Source organism: Pteronotus mesoamericanus, unplaced genomic scaffold (assembly GCF_021234165.1).
Source record: "Pteronotus mesoamericanus isolate MK-2021 breed Mesoamerican mustached bat unplaced genomic scaffold, CSHL_Meso_final scaffold_21, whole genome shotgun sequence".
NCBI lineage: Eukaryota > Metazoa > Chordata > Mammalia > Chiroptera > Mormoopidae > Pteronotus > Pteronotus mesoamericanus.
Window position 1 is genome coordinate 31410688 of NW_026555310.1, and position 22733 is coordinate 31433420.

A 22733-nucleotide genomic window follows, 5' to 3' on the forward strand; every position below is an offset into this window, starting at 1 on the left:
TATTTTCATTTAAGGTATATCAACATTCCTGGTAAAGGGTATGCTGTGCATTTGCAGTGTTTTTTGGGCATATTGAATTCTATAACAGGGAAAAGAGAAGTTGGATAGATGAATCTCTCTCTCTCTCTCTCTCTTTTTTTTTTTTTTTGCTGCAAAAAGCTTTATTGTTTCCATTTGGTCCAATGCATGGGAGAGGGTTCCAGGGTGGGGTTTCAGGGAGAGGCTCAGGCAAAAGCCAGATACCAGGGAAATGCAGAGGGGTCCCTCAAAGGCCTCTGGGCTCCAAAGGCTTCCCAATCATGCTTGAAGGCGAGCCTTTTGAAGAGAGAGTCGCCCATCCCAGCCTGGGGGGCCTAGCCTGCGGATGTTAGTCAGGTGGTCACCCATCTTATTGATGAGTCTCACCTCCTCATCCAGGAAATGGTTCTCCGGGAAGTCACAGAGATGAGGGTCCTCATGGGCAGAACCCCGGGCCTACAGAGCCAAAAGGGCCTGGTTTAGGCTCTTTTCCAAGGGCCAAGGCTGCTTCCATGGTGTCCTGAGTTTTACCCCACTCATCTTTGGAAGGCTTCGCCAAGTCCTAGAGGAGAATGTGGCCACCATGCTGGTTTTGGAGCTTTAAGAGACGCTCAGAGCCCTCGCACTTTTTCTCGGCCGACTCTTGGAAGACGTGGCCCACGCCGTGCAGAGCCACATCATCGTGGTCGAAATAGAAGCCCAGAGAGAGGTAGGTGTAGGAGGCCCCCAGAGGCAGGTTGGCCAGGCAGTTGACAGCAGCCTCCACCTCAGTGGAATAATTCTGACGAATTTGGGAGCTCATGGTTGTTTGGGAATGAAGAATTAAGGTCAAAAAAACGGTGTTGTGTCGGTTGGTCTCAGAGGCTGAGGATGGCTGAGGTAGTTTCAGAGGTGGCGACCAGAAAAGAGGATAGAGGATAGTTGGAAATAGAGGGCGTTTCTATGTCTGTTCCGTCCAAACCCTGTTGAAGTAAGAGATAGATCCCAGCACCACCGAGGGCACTGGATGGATGAAACTCCAGAAGTGCTTGTTTCGCAGTCCAGCACCCAATCCACTGAGCCACAGCAGCCAGGGTGGTCTTAAGAAGTGTTAAGCATAGACAATAAATACATAGTTTATGAGACAGAGGTGAAACTCATAGAATTGTTAATACTGAGTAAACTAGTAGCACGTGCGACATATGCCAGATTCATAACATGTGTCTAAATAGATAGTAAGTAAAACAGTAACCTGTAAGATAGAAAAATAGTTATTAGTTACAGAATAAAAAGAGCGAGTCATGATCATATCATCTATAGACTAACAACTGTGTCACCCCTAAACAAGTCACCTATTAGTGGCACTCACTACTATCCCCTTTTGGTCCCACATCTCTACCTTAGAAATCCAAATAAAATTTATGGTTGTCCACAAGGCCAATTGACATGCTACAGCTAAAACCAAGCCCATTTCCCTGGCAGAATCAGTGTGTCCTTGGTACCTTGCACTTTCTGTCTGGGGGCCCTTTCTTCAAACTTCATTTTGGTTTTCATAACCACCCCATCAATGGGGAAATGGAGAGACAGGACATATGAACACTGCGGAGATAAGAAAACCATTCTTCTTGACCCCATTAAGGTTCCTGGCTGGGTCTGAAGATTAAACTGATAAAGGCAGATTAGCAGGAGAAAAACATATAAATTTATTTAATGTAAGTTTTTACATGACACAGGAGTCTTCATAAGGAAATAAAGACCTGAAAGAAATGGTTAACCTGAGTGTTTTTATGCTAGGTGTGATGAATGGAAAGCCAAGGAAAGATATGATAAAGAGTATGTACTAAGGGTAGAAAGCTGGGAAACTGAACAAGGCCTGTTCACCTGGCTTCTCAGTTTCCCAGTTGTAAAGATAAGGATTTCTGCTCTTCAGGTATAGAGAGGGCCTCTCTCAGTGAGGCTTTTATGACTTGCCTCCAGGGAGAAGGTCGAAGGAAGATCAGAGAGACTTTCCTGTTTCAGCTGTTTTCTCAGACTCCTTCAGCTTAACATATTCAATTGCACCAATGTATCATATTTCAGGGTAGCATGTCTTGAACTGTATCAATTTATCCCTTAATTTGGGAAGTAAAAATACTTCCCCTTAGCTTGTGTCCTATTCTTAAAAACAAAATTAAGGTCCTGGCAGGTAGCTCAGTGTGTTAGAGCGTTGTCCCAATACACCAAGGTTGCAGGTTTGATCACCAGTCATGACTCGTACAAGAATCAACCAATAGCCTTGGCTGGTGTGGCTCAGTGGATTGAGTGCCAGCCTGAGAACCAAAGGGTCACTGATTCAATTCTTGGTCAGGGCGCATGCCTAGGTTGTGGGCCAGCTCCCCAAATGGGGCAAGAGACAACTGATCAATGCATCTCTCATGCATGCGCATCAATATTTATCTCCCTTTCTTTCTCCCTCCCTTCTTCTCTCTAAAAATAACAAAATCTTTTAAAAAGAAAAAAAAAGAATCAATCAATGAATGCATAAATAGTGGAACAATTGATGTCTCTTTCTCTGTTTCTCCTTCCATCTCTCTTCCTCTCTCTCTAAAATCAACAAATAAAAATCTTTTAAATAAAATAAAAAATTCAACTGACTAAATTTGAAAGATCTTATTGGCTTTATTCAATGATTCATGAATTGGGTAGCATCCAATATAGCAGATAGAAAGGAGCTGCGAAGAGCTACACAAGGAAAGAGACTTTATAGGCAGATGGGAGCGGATATAAGGAAGTTGTATTAGACCAAAAAAGCAGGTAGTTTATTCCAAAGTTACTTTATAGCATGGTTGGGGTCTATTGGGCAGATTACCTAACTACTGCTGATCACGACATTCCTGATTAACTGGTTTAAAATTCCACTTCTGAACCCTGGCCAGGTCGATCAGTTGGTTAGAGCCTCGTCCCACCACACTAAGTTGTGGGTTTGATCTCCAGTCAGGGCCCATGCAAGAATCAACCAATGAATCCATAAATAAGTGGATGTTTTTCTCTCTAGAAATCAATAAATGAATATTTTTTAAAAATAAAATAAAAATTCCATTTCTGAGAGAACCGAAACTAATGAAGTCTAGGTTTGGTGATATGAAGTTTAGCATAAGTAACTCTATTTGGGGCCTGTTGTCTAGTTTTTAACTTTCTAAATCTGTTTGCTTACCTCATTCCTTTCACCTTGCTTTTTTGCTCTGTTTTAAATTGACATTAAAAACTTTTTTATATGAAGATCATTTGAGATCTTGCTCCCCAGCATATGTTGTCAGTTTGGCAAAAATAAACACTTGGGAAAATTAAAAAACAAAAACAAAAACAACCTTGTGTTAGTATGTTTTTCTTTTTCTTTGGAACCCTTCTGTCCAGGGCTGACTTTCAATAGATCACAGCGAGGAAGCTGCTCTGCTTGGTAGGAAACCCCGACCCAGAAGCAGGTCATCTGGGAATGATTTAGCACCAACGAATGGTGCTGTTGGGCGAGAGGGCGGCCCCTTTTCTGGCCACGCCCCCAAAACAACGTTTTAATATGATCTCTTGAGCCCTTCTGTTTGATGACCTTTCTAATAGCTTACCTGGTAGGGTTTTTGTAGCAAGTTAATTTCCTGCAAGGGGAAGGAACATATGTAGGTGGTGGCATTTTTTAGAAACTAAATGTCTAAAAATGTTCCATGCTTGCTCAATAGTTTGCCTGAGTACAGAATTTTAGGTTAGAAATCATTTTCTTTCAGAAATTGGAAGGCACTTCTCCATTATCTTCTAGCATCCGGTGTTGTTGCTGGGGAATTTGAAGCCATTATATTTCCTGATCTTAGATTCTCATTTTTTCCTATCTTTTTTCTCCTATTTTTTCTCCTGTTCATGGTTTTGCTTTACTTATTAAGAAAATATCTTTGATTTTATTTCCAAACCTCCCCCCCACCCCATTTTTTGTTCTTAATATCAAACTTCTAACTTCCAGGCATACTTTTTCTGCTCTCTGAGTTTTTCTTTTTAAAAAAGAGCATCCTGCTGTGATTGGGTAGCTTAATTAACTATATATCATCACCCTGATACAGCAAGGTTGTGGGTTCAATCCCTAGTCAGGTCACATATAAGAAGCAACCAATGAATGCATAAGTAAGTGGAACAACAAACTGATCTCTCTCAAATCAATTTTTTTAAAGATTTTATTTATTTTTAGAGAGGGAGAAGAGAGGAAAACATCAATGTGTGGAATATACACAGATTGGTTGCCTCTTGCACACCCCTAACTGGGGACCTGGCCTGCAGCCCAGGCATGTGCCCTGACTGGGAATTGAACTGGCGACCTTTAGGTTCAAAGGCCGGCACTCAACCCACTGAGCCATACTAGCCAGGGCAATTTTTAAAAATTTTTAGCCCTGGCTAGTGTGGCTCAGTGGATTGAGTGCCAGACTGCTAATTAAAGGATCGCCAGTTCCATTCCCAGTCAGGACACATACCTAGGTTACAGGCTAGTTTCCAGTAGGTGGTATGTGAGGGGCAACCACACATTCATGTTTCTCTCCCTCTCTACTTCCCTTTCCTCTCACTCTAAAAATAAAGTCTTTTTGAAAAAATAAAAATAAAAATTTTTAAAAGAGCATCCTGTGGGGTGGTGAACACAATACAATGTACCGATGATGTATTGTAGAAATGTGCACCTGAAACCTAGATAATTTTGTTAGCCAGTGTTACCCCAATAAATTCAATAAAAGCGGGGAAGAGTATCCTGTTTATTTCAAAAATATGTTGATGTTTTTAATCTCTTGAGAAATAGTTTTCTTGACATGTTCTCTTATAGTCTTTTCAGGTTGCTTTATTCTGTTTGGCATATTTCGTCTGTTTATTGCTTATGCTATTACATTTGTTCTCGCTTCTTTTCCCCCTTTTCCCTCTTCCACCCAGCCCCACCCTCTCCCCTCCCTCAGTTAATCCCATATTTTGTCCCTGTCCAAGGGTCATGCAAAATGTTCTTTGGTTAATCCCTTCACCATTTTTCATCCAGTACCCACCTCCTCCCCATTCTGTTTGACTCTTTTTAAAAAGATTTTATTTATTTATTTGTAGAGAGGAAGAGGGAGAGAAAGAGAGGAAGAGAAAGATTGGTTGCCCCTCAACCGCCCCCCCAACCAGGGACCTGGCCTGTAACCCAGGCATGTGCCCTGACAGGTGATCAAACCAGCGACCCTTAGGTTTGTGGAAAGAAGCCCAACCCACTGAGCCACACCAGTCAGGGCTGTTTGACGTTTTTAGCTCATCTTTTGAATTATAAAGGAAAAACATGTTAACTAGAAAGGTGTTATAAGTTTTTAAATTTTTTTTTCTAGAATATGGAACGCCCACGAATTTGCATGTCATCCTTGCCCAGCCATGCTAATCTTCTCTGTATTGTTCCAATTTTAGTATATGCGCTGACAAAGTGAGCACAAGTTTTTAAAAATTTTAAATCTGGTCTTTTTAAGCATATTTAGGGATTGTCTTTCTGAACTGTCCTCTCAGTATGTTTATCGTCTGTTGCTTTTTGCTCAGCTTCTGTCATGTTCAAGTAAACTGAAACTTCACCATCTACACCCCATACCTACCTATAGCTCTGCTTCTCTCACCTTTTTCTTAAACCTGAATTTCTTGAGTGAGAGGGTATATCAGTCCTTTTCACTGTCTCACCTCTTAATCTTAATTCTCCTGCAATGAGATTTTTGCCCTCACTTCTCCAATGGAAGTCTCAGAGACCATTGTAAGAGAGGGTCCCAGGGCAAAAGGGTGAATAGCCAAGAGATGAGGAACAGGAGTAGAAAAAGTTAAGTGCCACATAAAGCCATGCTGCTTAAACGTAAGCACTCATCTGAATCGCCAGTTAAAATGATGATTGATTGGTAGCCCCTGCCTTTGATTCAGTAGGACTGGGTTGGAGCTCGATAATTTCTAATCACATCTAACAAGTTACCAGGTGCTGTTCATGCTGCCTGCTTGGAGGCCACACTTTTGAGAATCATGTTGAATGAAGTGTTGTGACACAGCATGTTTTATTTTGTTGTTCTTTTTCTTTCTTTTTTCTTTTTTCTTCTTTATTTTTTGTTGTGACATAACATGTTTATGGCTAGTCCTCAAAAATCCCCTACAAACATATTTCTTGATCATAATTTCAACTCTCGCTTTTTACTAAAAACAAACACGATGGCTTTTGCGTATTTTCTCATAGTTCTCAGCTAAACAGGGAATGGCGAAGGTGGCACATTGAATAGTAGATGGGAAAAAAAAGACTGGGACAGCTGGAGACTCAGTCTACCCCACTGTGGAAGATCAGCATTTAAGTTTGGTGCTTTTTGCCAGAATTCAATACAAGAATTTGCACGGGGTTAGGGGGGAAACAATTTATAAATGTAATTAATTTTAGTTGCTTACAATTTTTTTTCCCTTTTATACTAAGTATTTATTTGTATGACGCTGCCAGTGTATATAAAATAATCATCCTTGTGAAGTAGAAATTCATGAAAATTCAGAGAGGTAGATGTTAAGGACTGACAAAAGCCGAAGTTTGTATAGTGTGGCACGTGTTACAGGGATAATAAGCTTTTTGTACAGGCTTCAAATTTAGCTCTCTTTGAATATTCACTGGTTCATGAAAAGTGGTTTAGAATACCTTCAAAGATTCATTTCATTACAAGAAGGAACAAACTTTCTGGGGTCTGAAGGGATTGGTACTTGAAGATACTCCAGTTAGCAGGGGGTCATGTTGGGCATTCTGCAGACAGAATTGTTTCAAATCTGCAGCTGCCTGGGAAACCTTCACGCGGTTGAGCCCGGCCTCCAGCCGGAGCTGCTGTACCACTTTCTTCATAGCGGTGACACTTGAGGAACCAGACATGGTGCACGCGACAACTGGGCCTACTTGGTTGTGAGTCCGCCGGACCAGACAGCAGGGCAGCGAAGCCAGAGGCCTGCTTACAATTTTTTTTTTTTTTTAATGAGAGAGAAGAGAAACACCAGTTGGTTGCTTTTCATGCCTGCCCCAGCCAGGGATGGAACCTGCAACCTAGGTATGTGCCCCGACTGGGAATTAAACACACAACCTTTCAGCATATGGGACGGTGCTCCAACCAACTGAGCCACACCATGCTGCTTTTAAATGTATAGTTTATAAAACAAACAAAAATTACAAAGCTAAAATACACATCCATAAAACATTGAGCTAATAAGCAGACACCTATGTCTCTTCTACTTTCCCTCACCAGCAGACTTTCCCTTACAAGCATCCAAAGATTTAAGATAAGTCAGAGAAGGAAAAATTTAAGGAAACTTTCTCAGTTAACTTAATTGGGTGTTAACCCAAAACCGGGGGAAATGGCCCTGTTCTTCTCTGCTCTAAAACACTTAAAGCACAGTTCTCAAACCAGTAGACATCTCCAGAACTAGAATTTGAAAAAACAAAACTAAACTAAATTTTAAGGCAACCTGAGGGAGACACAACGGCAGAGGCTCTAGGTAAACTTCCCGGCCTCCTTGACAGAGGGCCAGATTACGGTAATGCAGAGCAGATGAAGATTCACCTATCAGTTCCACAGGACTACTCCCACTCGCTGTAATCCCTTTAATCAGCAGCATTTACATTAAAATAGGCCGGCTGATTGGTTTACCTGTGTTTTAAAAGGAAACTGGACGGAAACTTTTAGGTTAGCTCTTTCTTTCACGCTTTGTTGGAATTTGGCATTTTTCTTGCCTTTCCTGAGCTTTAGGGTTCTTTCTGGGCTACTTTGTAGCAATTTGAGAGTTTCAGGTATCATCTTCTACTGAACCTTTTGGGGAGATCTAGGAGGAGTTTAAGACTGTGACTAGACATCCAATGGACTCACCAAAGAAGCTTAACCCAACCGGGACCCTGGAGTCTTCTCAGACGCCCCATGAAGAATGTTCAGGTAAGCCAGATGGTGCCCTTTTTGACTACAACAGGTAGGGGAAGTTAAGAGGCTGCCTCCTTTCTTATATTAATGTCAGTGTTTTGTTTTTGTTTTTTGAGAGAGAGAGAGAGAGACATAGATTTGTTTTTCCACTCGTATACGCATTCATTGGTTGATTCTTCTACGTGCTCTGACCCGGCGCAGGGGTGGGGGGACCCGGAGGAACCGGGGCGGGGGTTGGGGGGGACCCGGGGGACCTGGAGGACCCGGGGAGGGACACACCCATGACCTTGGTATATCAGGATGACACTCTAACCAATGGAGCTACTTGGCCAGGGCTTGACTTTAGTCTTTTAAAGAAGAATACAGTTAAGTAGGCCCCTCCAGTGGAAGGCGGAGGGGAGCACAGAGAACAAGGGAAAAAAGGGGGGAAGGGTATTAAATGTGTTACTTGCTTACTATGCTCAGGAATACTTGAATTTTTAAAGCCCGGTTTCTGGGGAACAGCAACCGAAATTCTGCTAGAACGGGGCTCGTAACATCTTGCAATCAGTATTTTCATCAGCAACACATGTCAAGAATGGTAAAAAGAAAAAATACATGAACCCTAAACTTCAGTGTAACCTAGAGATTTTTAATTTTACTAGCATTTTAGGGATTGGCCTTCTAACTAAATCTATCCTTTAGGAATGTTAATAAACAAGGAAATGGCTTTTCAGGGAATAGAAGAAAGGAACCATTTTATAAAAAGCCAGTGGATGTGCTCCAGGTCGTCCACCGCCACCACCTACAAGCCCAGCCCTCCATTAGTTGGGATAATAGGATTTCTAAGGAGTGACTAAGCCTGGGATTGGGTGTGGCTCCAAGAAAAATTACACCAGCGAAAGAAGGTGGGAAGGTGGGGACCAGACTAGCAGTATCCCTGGCGCTCTGCTTCTAAGAAAGTCCTAACTGATGTTATACAGCGCACTCACTGGTTTATACTATATAGCACATTCACTGACTGCCTTATTGTATGACATGAGTATGCACTGGATATACATAATGGTTTGGATGAAAGAGGCAAAAACTAAGTGGTTGGTTTCTGAAAACACTGGGTTTGAGTAGAAAGATTTACTACTGTGAAAAAGCTGGGTATAACTGGAAGGCTTAACAGCCCTTTCAACTTCCTTGCTTAAGGATGGGAGAGACTGTTGGAAATGGGGTTTCTTGTGCTATTTCGCCAGCGTGGTTTTTTTTCCAGAAAAATTTCGCAGGTTTATTTATAATTGTTGTAAAGTTGAACCGCTGAAACTTGTTCACTGAAATATTTTTGACTTGTATTAATACTTTACCTCCCTCATTTTGATTAATAATTCACACAAATAAAAATGGAATAATGGCCAATACCTGATCTCTGTCCCATATTTTTCCACTTGGAATCATATACTTAGCTACTTTTGACCCTATGAAAAATATATTCGTAACTACGAATACCAGGAAAATAAGAAAATTTTTGAGAACAAAATGTTTCTCATAGTAGTAGATTCTTAAAGCATCTCCTCAATGTAGGCTTTCAACTGTGCAGTGTGTGAGACTAGCACAGTAGGTAACGCAGGGGTACACGGGGTCCTCCGCCCTGAGGCGCCACCCCTGCCCCCCGTCCATGTTTACCTGTGTAAGAGCAGACCTAGTTTGAGCCTGAGACTAGTGACTTTGGAATAATGCAGTTTATCCTAATGGATCTTAAATTTCTCTTTTCTTTCAGCTAACACTCAAGCTGTCTCAGAAGTACTAGCGAAGGACCTTGGGAAATTGACTCTCAACCCTAGTACTAAATTCCCTCCCCTTCTACCAGAAAGTTCACCCAAACAGCAGGACAAAGGAAAAAGCTTACAGGGGCTTGGACTGGGGCTGAGTCAAGGCCTGCTCTACAGTAGGAGGCGTGGAGTGAGGACATTGGCGACTGCTCGGAGAGAAAGGATGCAAAGGATGTTACAAGTTATTAGATACCGCACCCTGTCTCTGGTGAGTTTATGTGATCTGAGCAGACAGCTCTGTCCAACTGCAGGGTGTGGTTGGGGAGGGACACTCATAAATTAAGATGTAAATAGTGATGATTAGCAATTACTCATCAAACAACACTCATGAGTGCAGGGTGTGAATAACATGTTTCTCCAACTTCTCTTTTATGGAAGATGATTAACATTAATGACCCAACTTTTTCTTGATAGTTTTTAATACCTGTATTTTTTTTTTTTTCTTTCCCATGAAGCTTCAAAAAGACCCACAGGAGAGGAAACTTGAGGTAAATAGAAATTTTCTTACTATACATTGTTACATGGCTTTTGGTGTTTTTGTTGTTGTTTTGTTTTGTTGCAGAAGGGGAAAGAGGAATTGATTGGCTTGGACTTTCTGAATCACCAGGAACTATGAAAAAAAAATCAGCTCATCTTCATACCTAAAAATAGTCTGTTTTTTTTTTTGAAGAGCAGTTTTAGTGGGGGTTGGAAAGTAGAAGTGGGAAAATGGAGACTGTACTTGAACAAAAGTGGAAAAAAATAAAATAAAAAAAGGAGATTTAGGCTCACAGCACAGCAAAACTGAACAGAAAGTACAGAGTTCTCCTGTATCTCCTGACCCCACACACTGTCTTCTCCACTATCAACATCACACACAGAGTGGCACAGTGTTAAGTCTATAGTTCACATTAAGTTTCACTCTTGGTGTATATTTACTTTTTTTCCTCTTAAGATTTTATCTTTAGAGAGGGGGAAGGGAGGGAGAAAGAGTGGGGGAGAAGCATCCATCAGTTGCCTCTCACATGCCCCGTAGTGGGGACCTGGCCTGCAACCCAGGCATGTGTCCTGACTGGGAATCCAACTGCCGAGCTTTTGGTTTCCTAACCAGCTCAATCCACTGAGCCACACCAGCCAGGGTGTTTTGTTTACTTTTTTATATGCTGTCACAAACACTATGGTCATGATAATACTGTGTAGTTTTCGACAAATAACTGAGCACAGAGTGTCCAGCCGCAGAATGAATTCCTTATATTTAGGGCATTCAGAAAACCAACACTAGAATTTATTTATATTGGTTGACAACAGGAGCTCTTACGATTACAAAATGACCCATACTCTGGCAGTCTTTGGTACCCATACATTTAAATCCTGCCTCCCTTTCCCCCCCCCAAAAAGGATTTGTTTTTTGACCTTTTTTTTTTTTAGCTTATCACATTCCAAAGGCTATTCTAATATCATATCTGAGGGTGCAATTAATCCTTTCGTTACTTTTATTAATCCAATTAATGCATTTCATTTTTTTCAGATTGAATCGAGATCCAGAAGATTTAGATGTAGCTGTCGCTATTGCCTATATCATGGAGATCCTTCTGATAATATTACCATGGAGAATAATTATGACATGGAGTCAGTTTAGCCATAAAATTTACTCTTGTACTCTTTTTTTCTTACTGGTAATTTTAAAGTTACTATGCAGCAGCTTAGGAAAGCTACTCTTATGCTAGGATAGACTGTAGACCAATATTTTGATAGCCTATGATAGAAGTTCTATGATGTCTTTTTCTTGCATCTCTTGTCTACTTGTCTACATTAATGCCTGTAACTTATAGGGAATCTATGTAGTTTGCATTTGAATGACTATAATACACTTAAGTTCCTTTTTTTATTTCACCCAAGGAAGCACTAATAGATCTGTTACCATTGTGTTTTAGAAGCCTTAAGTTGGTAAGATGAAACCCAACATCAAGGATTTGAAGCAAGTAACTTGTGCAGAAGGAATGTAAAAGAAAAAAACATTGGGTGGTTTGGCTCAAGCACGTAGGGTGTGTTAATTAGATTCTCTAGTTTTCAAAACTTTGGATTGTAACAAATGTTTTCATGTGCTATTTCAATTTTTAATAGCAAATAAATGTGTACATAGGGCATCTTATTAAAATTAGAGGTGCTGTTGGGATCTTTTAAAAGTAGTTCTTTATTCTTGTTCTTAGTCCTTATTTAATACTTGTTTTTACTAGCAGTGAATAACCTCATCACACTTCTGTGGTATAAATCTCTGGAATTCTAATATTTTGTGATATTTTCCTACTGGGAAGGAACTTGACACATTTGGGTGAGGTTAGAAAACAAGGGCACAGATATTTGCACATCAGTTTCCTGGAAAAGATAAAAATGAGGAAGTATAAGTTTTTGTTGAAGAAAAATGAATATGGTAGCGGTATGTAATACTAAGGGAAGATGTCAGGTTATTTTCTTTTTTTCATGACCTATCATCTACACAGACCTGCATTTCTTGGGGATATAAAAGATACACAGTCATACCTCGGTCCTCGTCGGCTTCAAAGTTCGTCAAACCCTGTACTTGTTGCATTTTGACAAGAAAAAAATGTTCCTGCTCTCAGCACTTGGTAGAACTTCTGTGAGTCACGATGCTGCCCTGCAAGAGAACGTTTCACCACTTGCTCGGTACTGGCCAGCTTTGGGACTCATCACGCGTTCCAGAAGGCATTAACGAGGGGTACCGAGGTGCCACTGTCATGTGTTTGAGGTGTTTTGTTCATCTAGAGACCCAATTCTTAGATTTTTTTTTTCTTTATCCTAAGAGGAAAGCAGCTGGAGACCTGAGGTGAAGAAATAAATGCCATATTGATAATGTAGATAGGTAAGAAAAATAACCTATTGGTATGCAGAATGGAGTGGAAGTAGAAACTGAACAAATCTGGAAGCTTGGTTGCAACAGAAAAGACAAAGAAGTTGAAGAGTGATGTGTTACAAAGGGATTTTATATGTTAGCATGAACTGCCAAGTTAAGTCTTCAGAAGTTATTCTACTTAAAAACTACTCAAACCATGATCTACCAGCATGGATAAACGTGGGATAGTCCTGATGTTTCGTTAAATTTGTAAGTTTCCAGTAGCACAGCTATCTTGGCTACTTTTTTGTATGAATTAAAATCAGATTAGTTTTTGTAAAAAGCCAACTTAAATGTATTGCAATCATGTTAAATTCATAAACTCATGGAATTTAATAATAGAACATGGATGAACAAAGTGCATTGTACATGTCCTTCAGGTGTATTTAAATTTTCTTCATAGAGCGCTAGGCATTTTTCTAGGTATTTTATATGCATTACCTCATTCAATCCTCAAAACAAATTTTTAACCGAGCTGTTTGAGAGTAAATTTCAAATATAATCTTTATCCCCAAATGCTTGTTTATCTCTTCTTAGAACATTCTCTTACAATGAAAGAAGAATCAATTTCAGGAAATGTATGAAGAAATTTTTTTTGTGGTGCCTTTGCCTACTGTTCAACCTTTCTGAATTACTGTATGGCTCATAACAACGACTGAGTTAATTTTTGGGTAATGCAATATGAATATATTGGCTTTCTTAAAAAAGTTATTAGGGGGAAGGAAGGGAGAAAGGGAAACGTCAATGTGTGGTTGCCTTTTGCACGCCCCGCACTGGGGACCTGGCCTGCAACCCAGGCCTGTGCCCTGACTGGGAATTGAACCAGTGACCCTTTGGTTCACAGGCTGGTGCTCAATCCTCTGAGCCATACCAACCAGGGCTGAATATATTGTCTTTTAATGGGTGGTTTTTTATCTCATTTCATCCCATGCCAGCTGTGTATATGTGCAGTTATTCAGGAAGTAGGAAAATTCACATATTATTCCTAGTGGTTATCTTTCATTTAAACCTCATAATATCTTTTTTAAAAAATTTTTTACTTATTTTTAGAAGGAGGGGGAGGGGAGGAGAAAGGAGAGAAACTGACCAGTTGCCTTTTGCACCCACAACCCGGCATGTGCCTCCACTGGGAATTGAACTGGCACACAGGCCAGCACTCAGTCCACTGAACCACACCAGCCAGGGCCATTGTTTTTTGTTTTCTTTGGTGTCTCTTTGGGATTGCTTTTGCTTGCCTTTATATTTCTTATTCTCTAGTCCTTTCATTGTTTTCTCTTGATTTTCTTTATTCTACTCCCTATCTCCTTTTTACTGAGTTTTTCTTACTTTCTCCCTGTCCCTCCCATTTTGCCCTCTGTCTTGGCTGAGTTTGGCAAACTCACGTTTAAACGTGAGAAGCTTAGCTCCTGCAGTCTTGCAGTATTCCCCCTTGGTCCCTGCCTTTGATTTCCTTAGACTTCAGTGTCCTTCATACTCTTGCCTAACTTTTGACTCTTCAATGACAGTTTTGTTTAGTGTTATCCATTCTTTCCTTACTTAAAAATCACAGTTGGTATTCTGTTAGAGAGTAGTATTTGATAGTGGCTAAGGATGTATATGCCTGAGCTCTGCTTACTAATTGTGTAACCTCAGGCAAATCACCTAATGTCTCAGATAATGTTTTTGTATTCCTATGAAGATTTTTGAGCTTAGTTTGAGGACACAGTTACTTGCAGTTTGATTATGTAGGCTTTTTAGGTAGGATCAGAGCAGCTTCTAGTCTGGGGCTAATTATTCCCCACAACTAAGACAGCACATCTGAGTGCTGCACCCATGAATTCTATCGTTTTTCATTCTGGCGAGTGGGAACAGGCCCTATTTCTGACCTTGTGTGAGCACTGTGTACTGTTCCTCTATGCTTAGCCAGGGAGGTCCTTTCTCTGGTCCTTGGTAGTTTACTGACACAAACTGATCACACAGCTGAAGACTCAGGGAGAACTCTGCAGGTCTCCAGAGCTCCTCTCTGCCTGGCTCCCTCTGCTCTCACATTGTCTTGTAAATTTCTGCCTATCTTGGACTCCCAGCAACATCTCCCATCTCAGAGACTGCTGGGCTCTGCTGGGTTTCCTTGCTGTGCTGTGGCTTAAAACTATTCAGACCATAGGCTGGGGCAATTGCGGGGCTTGCCTCATGTTTCCCAAAGGGCGGGAACCACTTCCATTGCCTGATATCTAGTGTGTTCAAACACGTTATCAAGTACATTTTATACTGTTTTTTCATTGTTTCAGGAAGAGGCTAAGTCTGGTCCCTGTTATTCCATCTTGGCCAGAAGTCCTTACTGTATATCTTAATTTGAGTGAATCACATTTCAAGTGTTCAGGAGCCACATGTGACCAACAGCTATCATTGGATACAGGAGGGCTAAGACTGAGAATCTAGTTGAGAGCCATGAATTAAGAGTAAAATAATTCTTCAGTGTGACATTTTCTCTCAGTTATAAACAAGAATAGTAGTAGATGCTGTAGATTATAGCATTCATGTGTCCAGGGTGTGAGGTTTGCTCAGCAGGTGAGATGGAAGGACAGATTCTACTGGTAAAATGTTCAGCTGTTCAACTGGGATCCAGACCAGTTAAGGAAATAAGAGACTGAGGCAGATCGGTGACGAGGAACTAAAGATGGTATGAGACAGGGTGACTGAGCTAAGGATCACTCCTTGTGAATTTGGAGGCCCTAGGATTCTGAGATTCCTCAGGTGCTCATCTATGCAAATATTTAAAGATAGCAGCTATTTACATGTGAAAGAAATAGAAGATTTTGTGTTCAGCTAGAGTCTTAAAAGCAATAAACATAATTTTTTAAAATACTGATGAGTAATACAAATAAGAGGTGTCTCTGAACCTTTTTAACATCAAAGGAAAATATGCGAAAATGCTAATACCCAATTTTCTAAATTTTCTCAGAAGCGCATTGATTCAGAAAGCGCTTAATAGCAATCCAGTAAATGTGTCAGGTTACTGGGTAGACAGAGGTTTTTTTTCTTTTTTGTTTAAAATTGTTCAAGTACAGTTGTCTCCATTTTCCCACCACTACTTTTCCCTGCCACACCCACCCCAAAAGATTGTCCCGAAACATCATTGTGTAGTTGCCTCTTGCGCACCCTCTGCTGGGGACCTGGCCTGCAGCCCAGGCATGTGCCCAGGCTGGGAGCCAAAAAGAAATCTTCCCACCTGTTAGAATGGTTTATCAAAAGGAAAAGAGATTAACAAATCCTGGTGAGGATGTGGAGAAAAGGGAACCCTAATGCACTGTATATGAGAATCTAAATTTCTACAGCCACTAAGGAAAACAGCGTGGAGGTTCCTCAAGAAATTAATACTACATTCCTGGCTGTTGTGGCTCAGTGGATTGAGTGACAGCCTGCAAACCAAAGGGTCACCCGTTCAATCTAGGGCACATGCCTGAGTCGTGGACCAAGTCCGCAGTGGGGGATATGTGATAGGTAACCACACATTGATGTTTTCCTGTCTCCCTTCTATAAAAATAAAATCTTTTAAAAAATTACAACTACCATGTGATCCAGCAGTCCTACTTCTGGGTATATCTCAAAGGAAAGGAAATCACTAACTCCAAAAGATACCTGCACTCCATGATAAATGCAGCATTATTTGCAATAACCAAGACAAAAACTTGCCTGTTGACAGATAAAATGTTATATACTATAGTGTTCAGCCATCAAAAAGAAAATCTTGCCATTTGCAACAACATGGATAGACCTTGAGGGCATTATGTTCAGTAAAATAAATCAGAACAAATGCTGTATGATCTTATATGTGGAATCTAACAACAGAACTGATAGAGAAGAATGGTTGCCAAGGAATGGAGGGTGGGAGAAATGGGGAGCTGGTGGTCAAAGGGTACAAATTTATAAGGTGAGTAAAGTACAACTGGTTACTAGTTAACAATATTGTACATTATTGTTGCCAAGACAGCCCTGACTGAAGTGGTTCAGTGGGTTGGGCATCATCCCACGAACTGAAATGTCGCTGGTTGGATTCCCAGTCAGGGTACACATCTGAGTTGAGGGCCAGGTCCCCAGTTAGGAGCTTGTGAGAGGCAACCAACTGATGTCTCTCCTCCTCTTCCTCTCTTCTCTCTATAAAAATCTTTAAGTAAAAAAAGTTGCAAAGAGTAGAATCCTACTTCCACAGTAACAACAAAATGGCAATTATGTGAGGTAAAGGATGTAACAGACCTTATTTTGGTAAACATTTTGCAATACATATGTGTATCAGATCATCACAGTGTATAACTTAAGCTTACACAATGTTGTAAGTCAATTATATCTCAAAGCTGAAAAAAGGAATATGTAAATGCTTACCTCAATAACTTTGAGAACACAAAAATAAACTTTCTAGAAAATCAGCTTTGGCTGGTGTAGCTCAGTGGATTGAGTGCCAGACTCTGAAGCAAAGGGTCACTGGTTCGACTCCCAGTCAGGGCAGCTGCCTGGGTTGCAGGCCAGGTCCCCAGTGGGGGGCGTGAGAGGCAACCACAAACTGATCAAACTGATGTTTCTCTCTTCCCTCCCTTCCTCTAAAATAAATACACACATACATAGAATCTTAAGAAAAAATAACCAATAATGTCTGAAGAAGGAAAATATGAGTTACACAGTATTTTAAAATGACTCAAGTAAAACTTTATTTCAAAGGAAAAAATAGGTTGGAATATTAATATAACAGCAGCTGCAGATTTAAACTATAAACAAACACTGAGCCACAGATGCTACTCACTCAGTCCTCAGGATTCTGATCGAACAGCAACAGCAGAAAGGGCCATTACCACCGACTGCTCTGTCTTAACTAAAATGTGAAGGGTGGAGTGCTGTTCCTCTTCCAGACATCAGGTGGAGCCATTGGAACACGTACAACTTAATAGAAGAAAAAATGAGTCAAGAGCTTCTATGATCGACCTGTTTTTTAAAAAATTGTATTTATTTTTAGAGAGGGGAAATGGAGGGAGAGAAACATCGATGTGTGAGAGAAGCCTCCGTCGGTTGCCTCTCGCTCGTCCCAACGGCAGGCGGGGGTGGGGGATTTGCAGGAGTTGGGGGTGTTCACTGACGAACCTGCAACCCAGCCTGGTGTCCTGACCCGGAATGGGACCAGCCTCCCTTTGGTTTACGACACCGCGTTCAATCAACTGAGCCATGCCGGTCAGGGCTATGATTGATTTAAAAGATGAATGCAAGGGGTCCTTCATCGTAGAAATTGGCAAAATTCCTCATTCCAGAGTCTAATCTGATAAAAATCTTAAATCGTGGTAAGTGGAGCTCCCATGGTTACGGAAAGCACGGGGAACTTGCACAACACACCTGTGGAGAAGCTGGAATTTCATATAGGTTTCAGGCTTCACTTAAAGGTGAAGCTTTCTTCATGCCTGTGATATCCGTGACTAGAGACCATGTTTCACTCCTATCCAAGAGAAACATAAAGGGAAAGCCAAGAGGTTCAAATGGCCAAGTGAAAAAAAATACAATTTTTAAAGAGAAATGTTCCCACGACAACCTCCACCAGTACTGCAAACCGCTCAGGGGATGTGGGCTAGACTGTGCAGAAGATAATGGAAATATTTGCCTCAAGGGAAGAATAATAACGTGATCAACGGCACTGGCGAGAAAGCTGGGTAAGAATTCAAATACGGGGTTGGCAAAAATAGGTTTACAATTGTGAGTATGTGAAACAGTTTATTCTTGTATTACTTATGAATTATTGTATTATTTATTTGTATTATGACCGTAAACCTACTTTTGCCCACCCCTGTATGTGTATCTAAAGGAAGTTTTCAGGTTTGTTTTGGTTTTGTTGTTTGTTTTTTTTCTTTTTGTGATACCATTTGGTCACTTCATTATTAACAGAACAGTGGTATGTGATCTGATTATAGGACACTCTCACCCCACACAGACACATACACACTGATAAAAGTTAAGCACAAAGTGATGAGCATGAGTGGTAGCCATGGTTCTCTGACTGTCTGGAAGCACAATATCCAAAACCAGAGGATTTTTTTTTTTTTTTAAAGTAGAAGAGTCATTTGCTATTCAGTGTTTTCTGCTGGTGATTCCAGGAAAGTTTTCTTTTTTTTTGTTTTTTTAAAGAAGATGACCTTTTTACAAGTAACACTTTGTACATTAAATATTGTCATGTCCATTATACAGATGTGGAATTTGAGTCTTAGAAGAACTACATATTTGAATCACAAAGCTAGGATGTGGGGAAGCTAAAACCAGATCTGTTAAAAAATTATGCGATACAGACTCACTCTCTGGGCCCGCTTCCAAAGCGCATGTTTCAAAGTCAGGAGACAGGGTATGTGGCCGCTATCTTCTCTGGAGGACAGATGTGCTGATACCACCAGATTTCATCTCAGTTGTTCCTACAAAGATTAGGACATGGAAGAACCCTCCTTTTTAGAGGTTGAAAGGGTTTTCCTGTTCTTCAGCTACCACCTTCCACCTGCTGAAAAAAATGTCTCCACCTTTTCTAATTGTGCTACCAAATAGAGAAGCAGTTTATAAATGTTAAAAACCTAATTGATCTGGATGAAAGGGAGTAGAGGAGACAGTTCAGGGAATCAAAATTCCAGACAGGGACCCAGTGCAGCATGAGCCAGGAAAGTAATGTTTAATACCATTAGAGCAGGGGTTCTCAACGAGGAGCAGTCTTGCCCTGGGGACATTTGGTAATGCCTGGGGACATTTGGGGGACTTACAGGGTGGGGGGACTCTTACTGGCAGGTAGAGAAAGGATAGGGACTAGGGTAGGGCAAGCAATTCAAGGGCAAATGGAAGGAGCACCTAAAAAAAAAAAAACAACCCTTAGTATTCAAAATTAATGCAATAACTAATGTCACCCCAATAATTCAATTAAAAAGTATTTTTAATTAATGCAAAAATTCATGATAGACAAAATATTAAAATTTAAATAAAGACAGGATCAGTAACAATGCTGAACAGAGCCATATTGAGAACTGAGGCAGAAGGAAAAATCAGAAATATCAATCCTGTCTTTATTTAAGGAAGTTTAGTTAATTAATCTTGTAAATAATGTTAAATGCTGAGGAAGTAAACAGAATGTCCCTATATTGGAATTTGTTTGATATTTTTCTCATGATAAATTTGATTATGGGTTTTGGGGAGGAAAACCAGAGATGAAGTGCCATTTTCATCACATGATATCTAGGGTACACATAATCAGCATGCTCACCGCTATAAATGTTGATCTTGATCACCTGGCTTAGGTATGATCTGTCAGGTTTCTCCACCATAAAGTTACTCTTTTTTCCCTCCTTTGTCCTGTTCTCTTTGGAAGGAAGTTACTATGCACAGCCCACGTTTAAAGAGTGGGGAGTTAAATACCACCTTAAGTTTTTATACATACTCTCTGGTAGTCAATTGAAAATAATTGGACATGCAGCCCTGGCTGGTATGGCTCAGTGGATTGAGTGCTGGCCTGCGTACCAAAGGGGCACAGGTTCAATTCCCAGTCAGGGCACATGCCTAGGTTGTGGGCCAGGTCCCCCAGTAGGGGACATGCTAGAGGCAACCACACATTGATGCTTCTCTCCTCCTCTCTCTCTCCCCCTCCCTTCCCCTCTGTCTAAAACTAAATAAATAAAATCTTTAAAAAAAAAATAGAGACTGTACCAATAGTCAACCACACAGGAAAAGGGAAGGTCTGACTGTTACAGTGGTTCTTAAATTTAGCTGCATACCAGTATCACTGGAAGGAGCTTTAAAAAATACTGAACCCTGGGTTCCATCCCCAGAGGTTCTAATTTTCTTAATCTGAGGTGTGCCCTGGGCATTGGGACTTTTTTTTTTCAGCTCCTCAAATGAATCCACCTGTTGAGAGACAACTTGTCTAGTCCAATAGTTTTCAAACGTATAAAGTATCTAGGGATCTTATTAAAATGCATATATTGATTCAGTAGATGTTGGGTGGGACCCAGTTTGGATATTGAGTCTGATATGAATACAATTCCATCATCAATTTCAATTCTCTTATTTTCTAGAACCAACTAGGGAATTTATTTATTTATTTATTTATTTATTTATTGAGGGGAAGGGAGGGAGAAAAATGTTTATCAGCCCTGGCCAGGTAGCTCAGTTGGTTAGAGCATTGTCCTGATACGCCAAGGTTCTGGGTTCGATCTCTAGTCAGGGTGCATACAAGAAACAACCAATGAATGCATAAGTAAATGGAACAGCAAATCTCTCTCTCTCTCTCTCTCTCAAATCAATAAAATTTTGAGAAAGGAAAATATCTCTGTTGCCTTTTGCATGTACTCCAACTGGGGGCCAGACCTGCAACCCAGACACGTGCCCTGACAAGGAATCAAACCAACAACCTTTCATTTTATAGAACAACGCTCCACTGAGTCATGCCAGTCAGAGTAGGAAGTTTTTTAAAAATAGATTACATAACTCTAAGTTTTAATGGCCTACCACCAGATATCCTCAGATGGCTCTAGAATTCTGCGGTAACTGCATGTTTGTATGCTGACAAGGAAGATCAAGTACTGAGGGAAATATGAATGATGCAATAGAGAGAACAGGGAGAATTCCAGGAGCATGTCCTTGAGCAGTTAAAGGGGATAAGATTAAGTACAAAACGGGAGGTGTGGGCCTTAGAAAGCAGTCTGAACATTTTGTGCAGGGGCAGTTTTATGATGCAGAACTGTATCGGCCTTTTTTGTATTTTCAGAGGAGGAAGAATATCTCCTAATATTTCCAAGATTCTTTCTACTAACAGCTTTTGTTGGGAAGGCCTGCCGTCTCAAAGCTGCACAAAGGAAAAGAAGCAGTTCTGAGAAGTTCAAAACTAGCAATATGAAACAATTAAAATCAAAGTGAGTTTCTTTAATAAGTGGGAATAAGAAAGAAACTTTTAGTCCTCCAGCTGAGAAATGGACAAATGATCATTCTGCATTTTTTACTGAATGCTGAGGAGGATCCCTCACCTCTGAACAGAACTCTCCTCGGCACTGCTGGTGTCTCTTTGCTAAAATAGGCATTTGGCCAAGGACCAAACATTGCTGCTTAGAACTGACAATTGCCACAGATCAATCTACTTACAGTTTGCTTCCTAGATACATTACTTATTATTTCCATTAATAGCATTTCTGGGAAGATAGCTCCAAACTGATAAGTCATAAATTTAACTCATGCCAATTAATAAAAACATGACATTTTTGTGACTAAAAAATAAAACAGTTGTAGTCAATAATAATTTGTACTCAGTGAAGAAGTGGTATGTGTTGACTCCTTACTGAAAGTATATAAACCTTCTAATTTCCCAAATCACTGTGAGTGGGCACACTCTATTGTCCCTTTGCTGGGTTCCTCATGATGCCGTAAATAAGCTTTGACAGGGGCTAAGTGCAATATGTGTGAAAAATTTTGCGTAGAAGATGAGGCATGAAATACTTTATGTACATGTTTTACCTGATCAGAAAAAATGAGCAAAAAAATTTTTTTGTGTATAAGCAAAATATATGCACAGTTTTGTCAATTTATACACAATTTTTGATCAAATGAATGTGTGCACATGTATGAAAAGTCGTAAGTTTTAAGATTTTTATACTAAATATTAAATATATCTAAAGTAAATAAAAATGGCATTTAAATAATACAATTAATGTGTTTAATAAGAAGCTGTTTTACTTTAAATATAGTATTGTTTATACAAGATTGGCTACATAGATTGTAACTGAGAGACTATGGTCTCATTTCAGACTTTGTCAATGTATCAAATCATGGCGGTGAAGGGGAATTGGGGGAGGGGCTGTAGGCGGATTAGGTTAGTTTAAGATCGGGGCTGTGACCACAGCTGCTGTGACTTCAAAGCTGAGAGAGGTAGGAGATAATAGCTCTTACCAAAACCAGCTCAGGAGCTTAGTCACTGGAAGGAGCTCATGACAGGTTCGGGCTTGTCTGGAAGCTGACAGAATCGGGTGTACGAGCCCACTCAGCGTCCTTGTGCCTGTGGCGCACTGCTCAGAAAGGACCACTAGAAAGATGGGGAGAAAGTCAGAGGTGTGTGTAAAATAAGCTATGCTCCAGAGCAGGAGAGAATACACCCAA

The 22733-nt window shown here is 40.5% G+C and overlaps 2 protein-coding genes, 1 non-coding gene and 1 pseudogene across 3 annotated transcripts; 1 reads left to right on the top strand and 3 right to left on the bottom strand.

Annotated features, from left to right (window-relative positions):
• Positions 1-224: 224 nt before the first annotated feature.
• LOC129084640 (ferritin light chain-like) lies at positions 225-820 on the bottom strand (annotated as a pseudogene).
• A 4528-nt stretch (positions 821-5348) lies between these two features.
• Positions 5349-5451, bottom strand: LOC129085157 (U6 spliceosomal RNA). The gene has a single exon (XR_008530660.1). It is a non-coding gene; the product is annotated as a U6 spliceosomal RNA (small nuclear RNA).
• Positions 5452-6428: 977 nt separating this feature from the next.
• LOC129084761 (guanine nucleotide-binding protein G(I)/G(S)/G(O) subunit gamma-5) lies at positions 6429-6957 on the bottom strand. Its single transcript, XM_054590959.1, has one exon. The coding sequence runs from the start codon at positions 6887-6889 to the stop codon at positions 6683-6685; it is 207 nt and encodes a 68-aa protein (XP_054446934.1). The 5' UTR covers positions 6890-6957; the 3' UTR covers positions 6429-6682.
• Positions 6958-7805: 848 nt separating this feature from the next.
• On the top strand, positions 7806-11336 carry DPPA3 (developmental pluripotency associated 3). Its single transcript, XM_054590960.1, has 4 exons — positions 7806-7937; positions 9667-9926; positions 10174-10206; positions 11226-11336. The coding sequence occupies exons 1-4, from the start codon at positions 7865-7867 to the stop codon at positions 11334-11336; spliced, it is 477 nt and encodes a 158-aa protein (XP_054446935.1). The 5' UTR covers positions 7806-7864.
• Positions 11337-22733: the final 11397 nt, after the last annotated feature.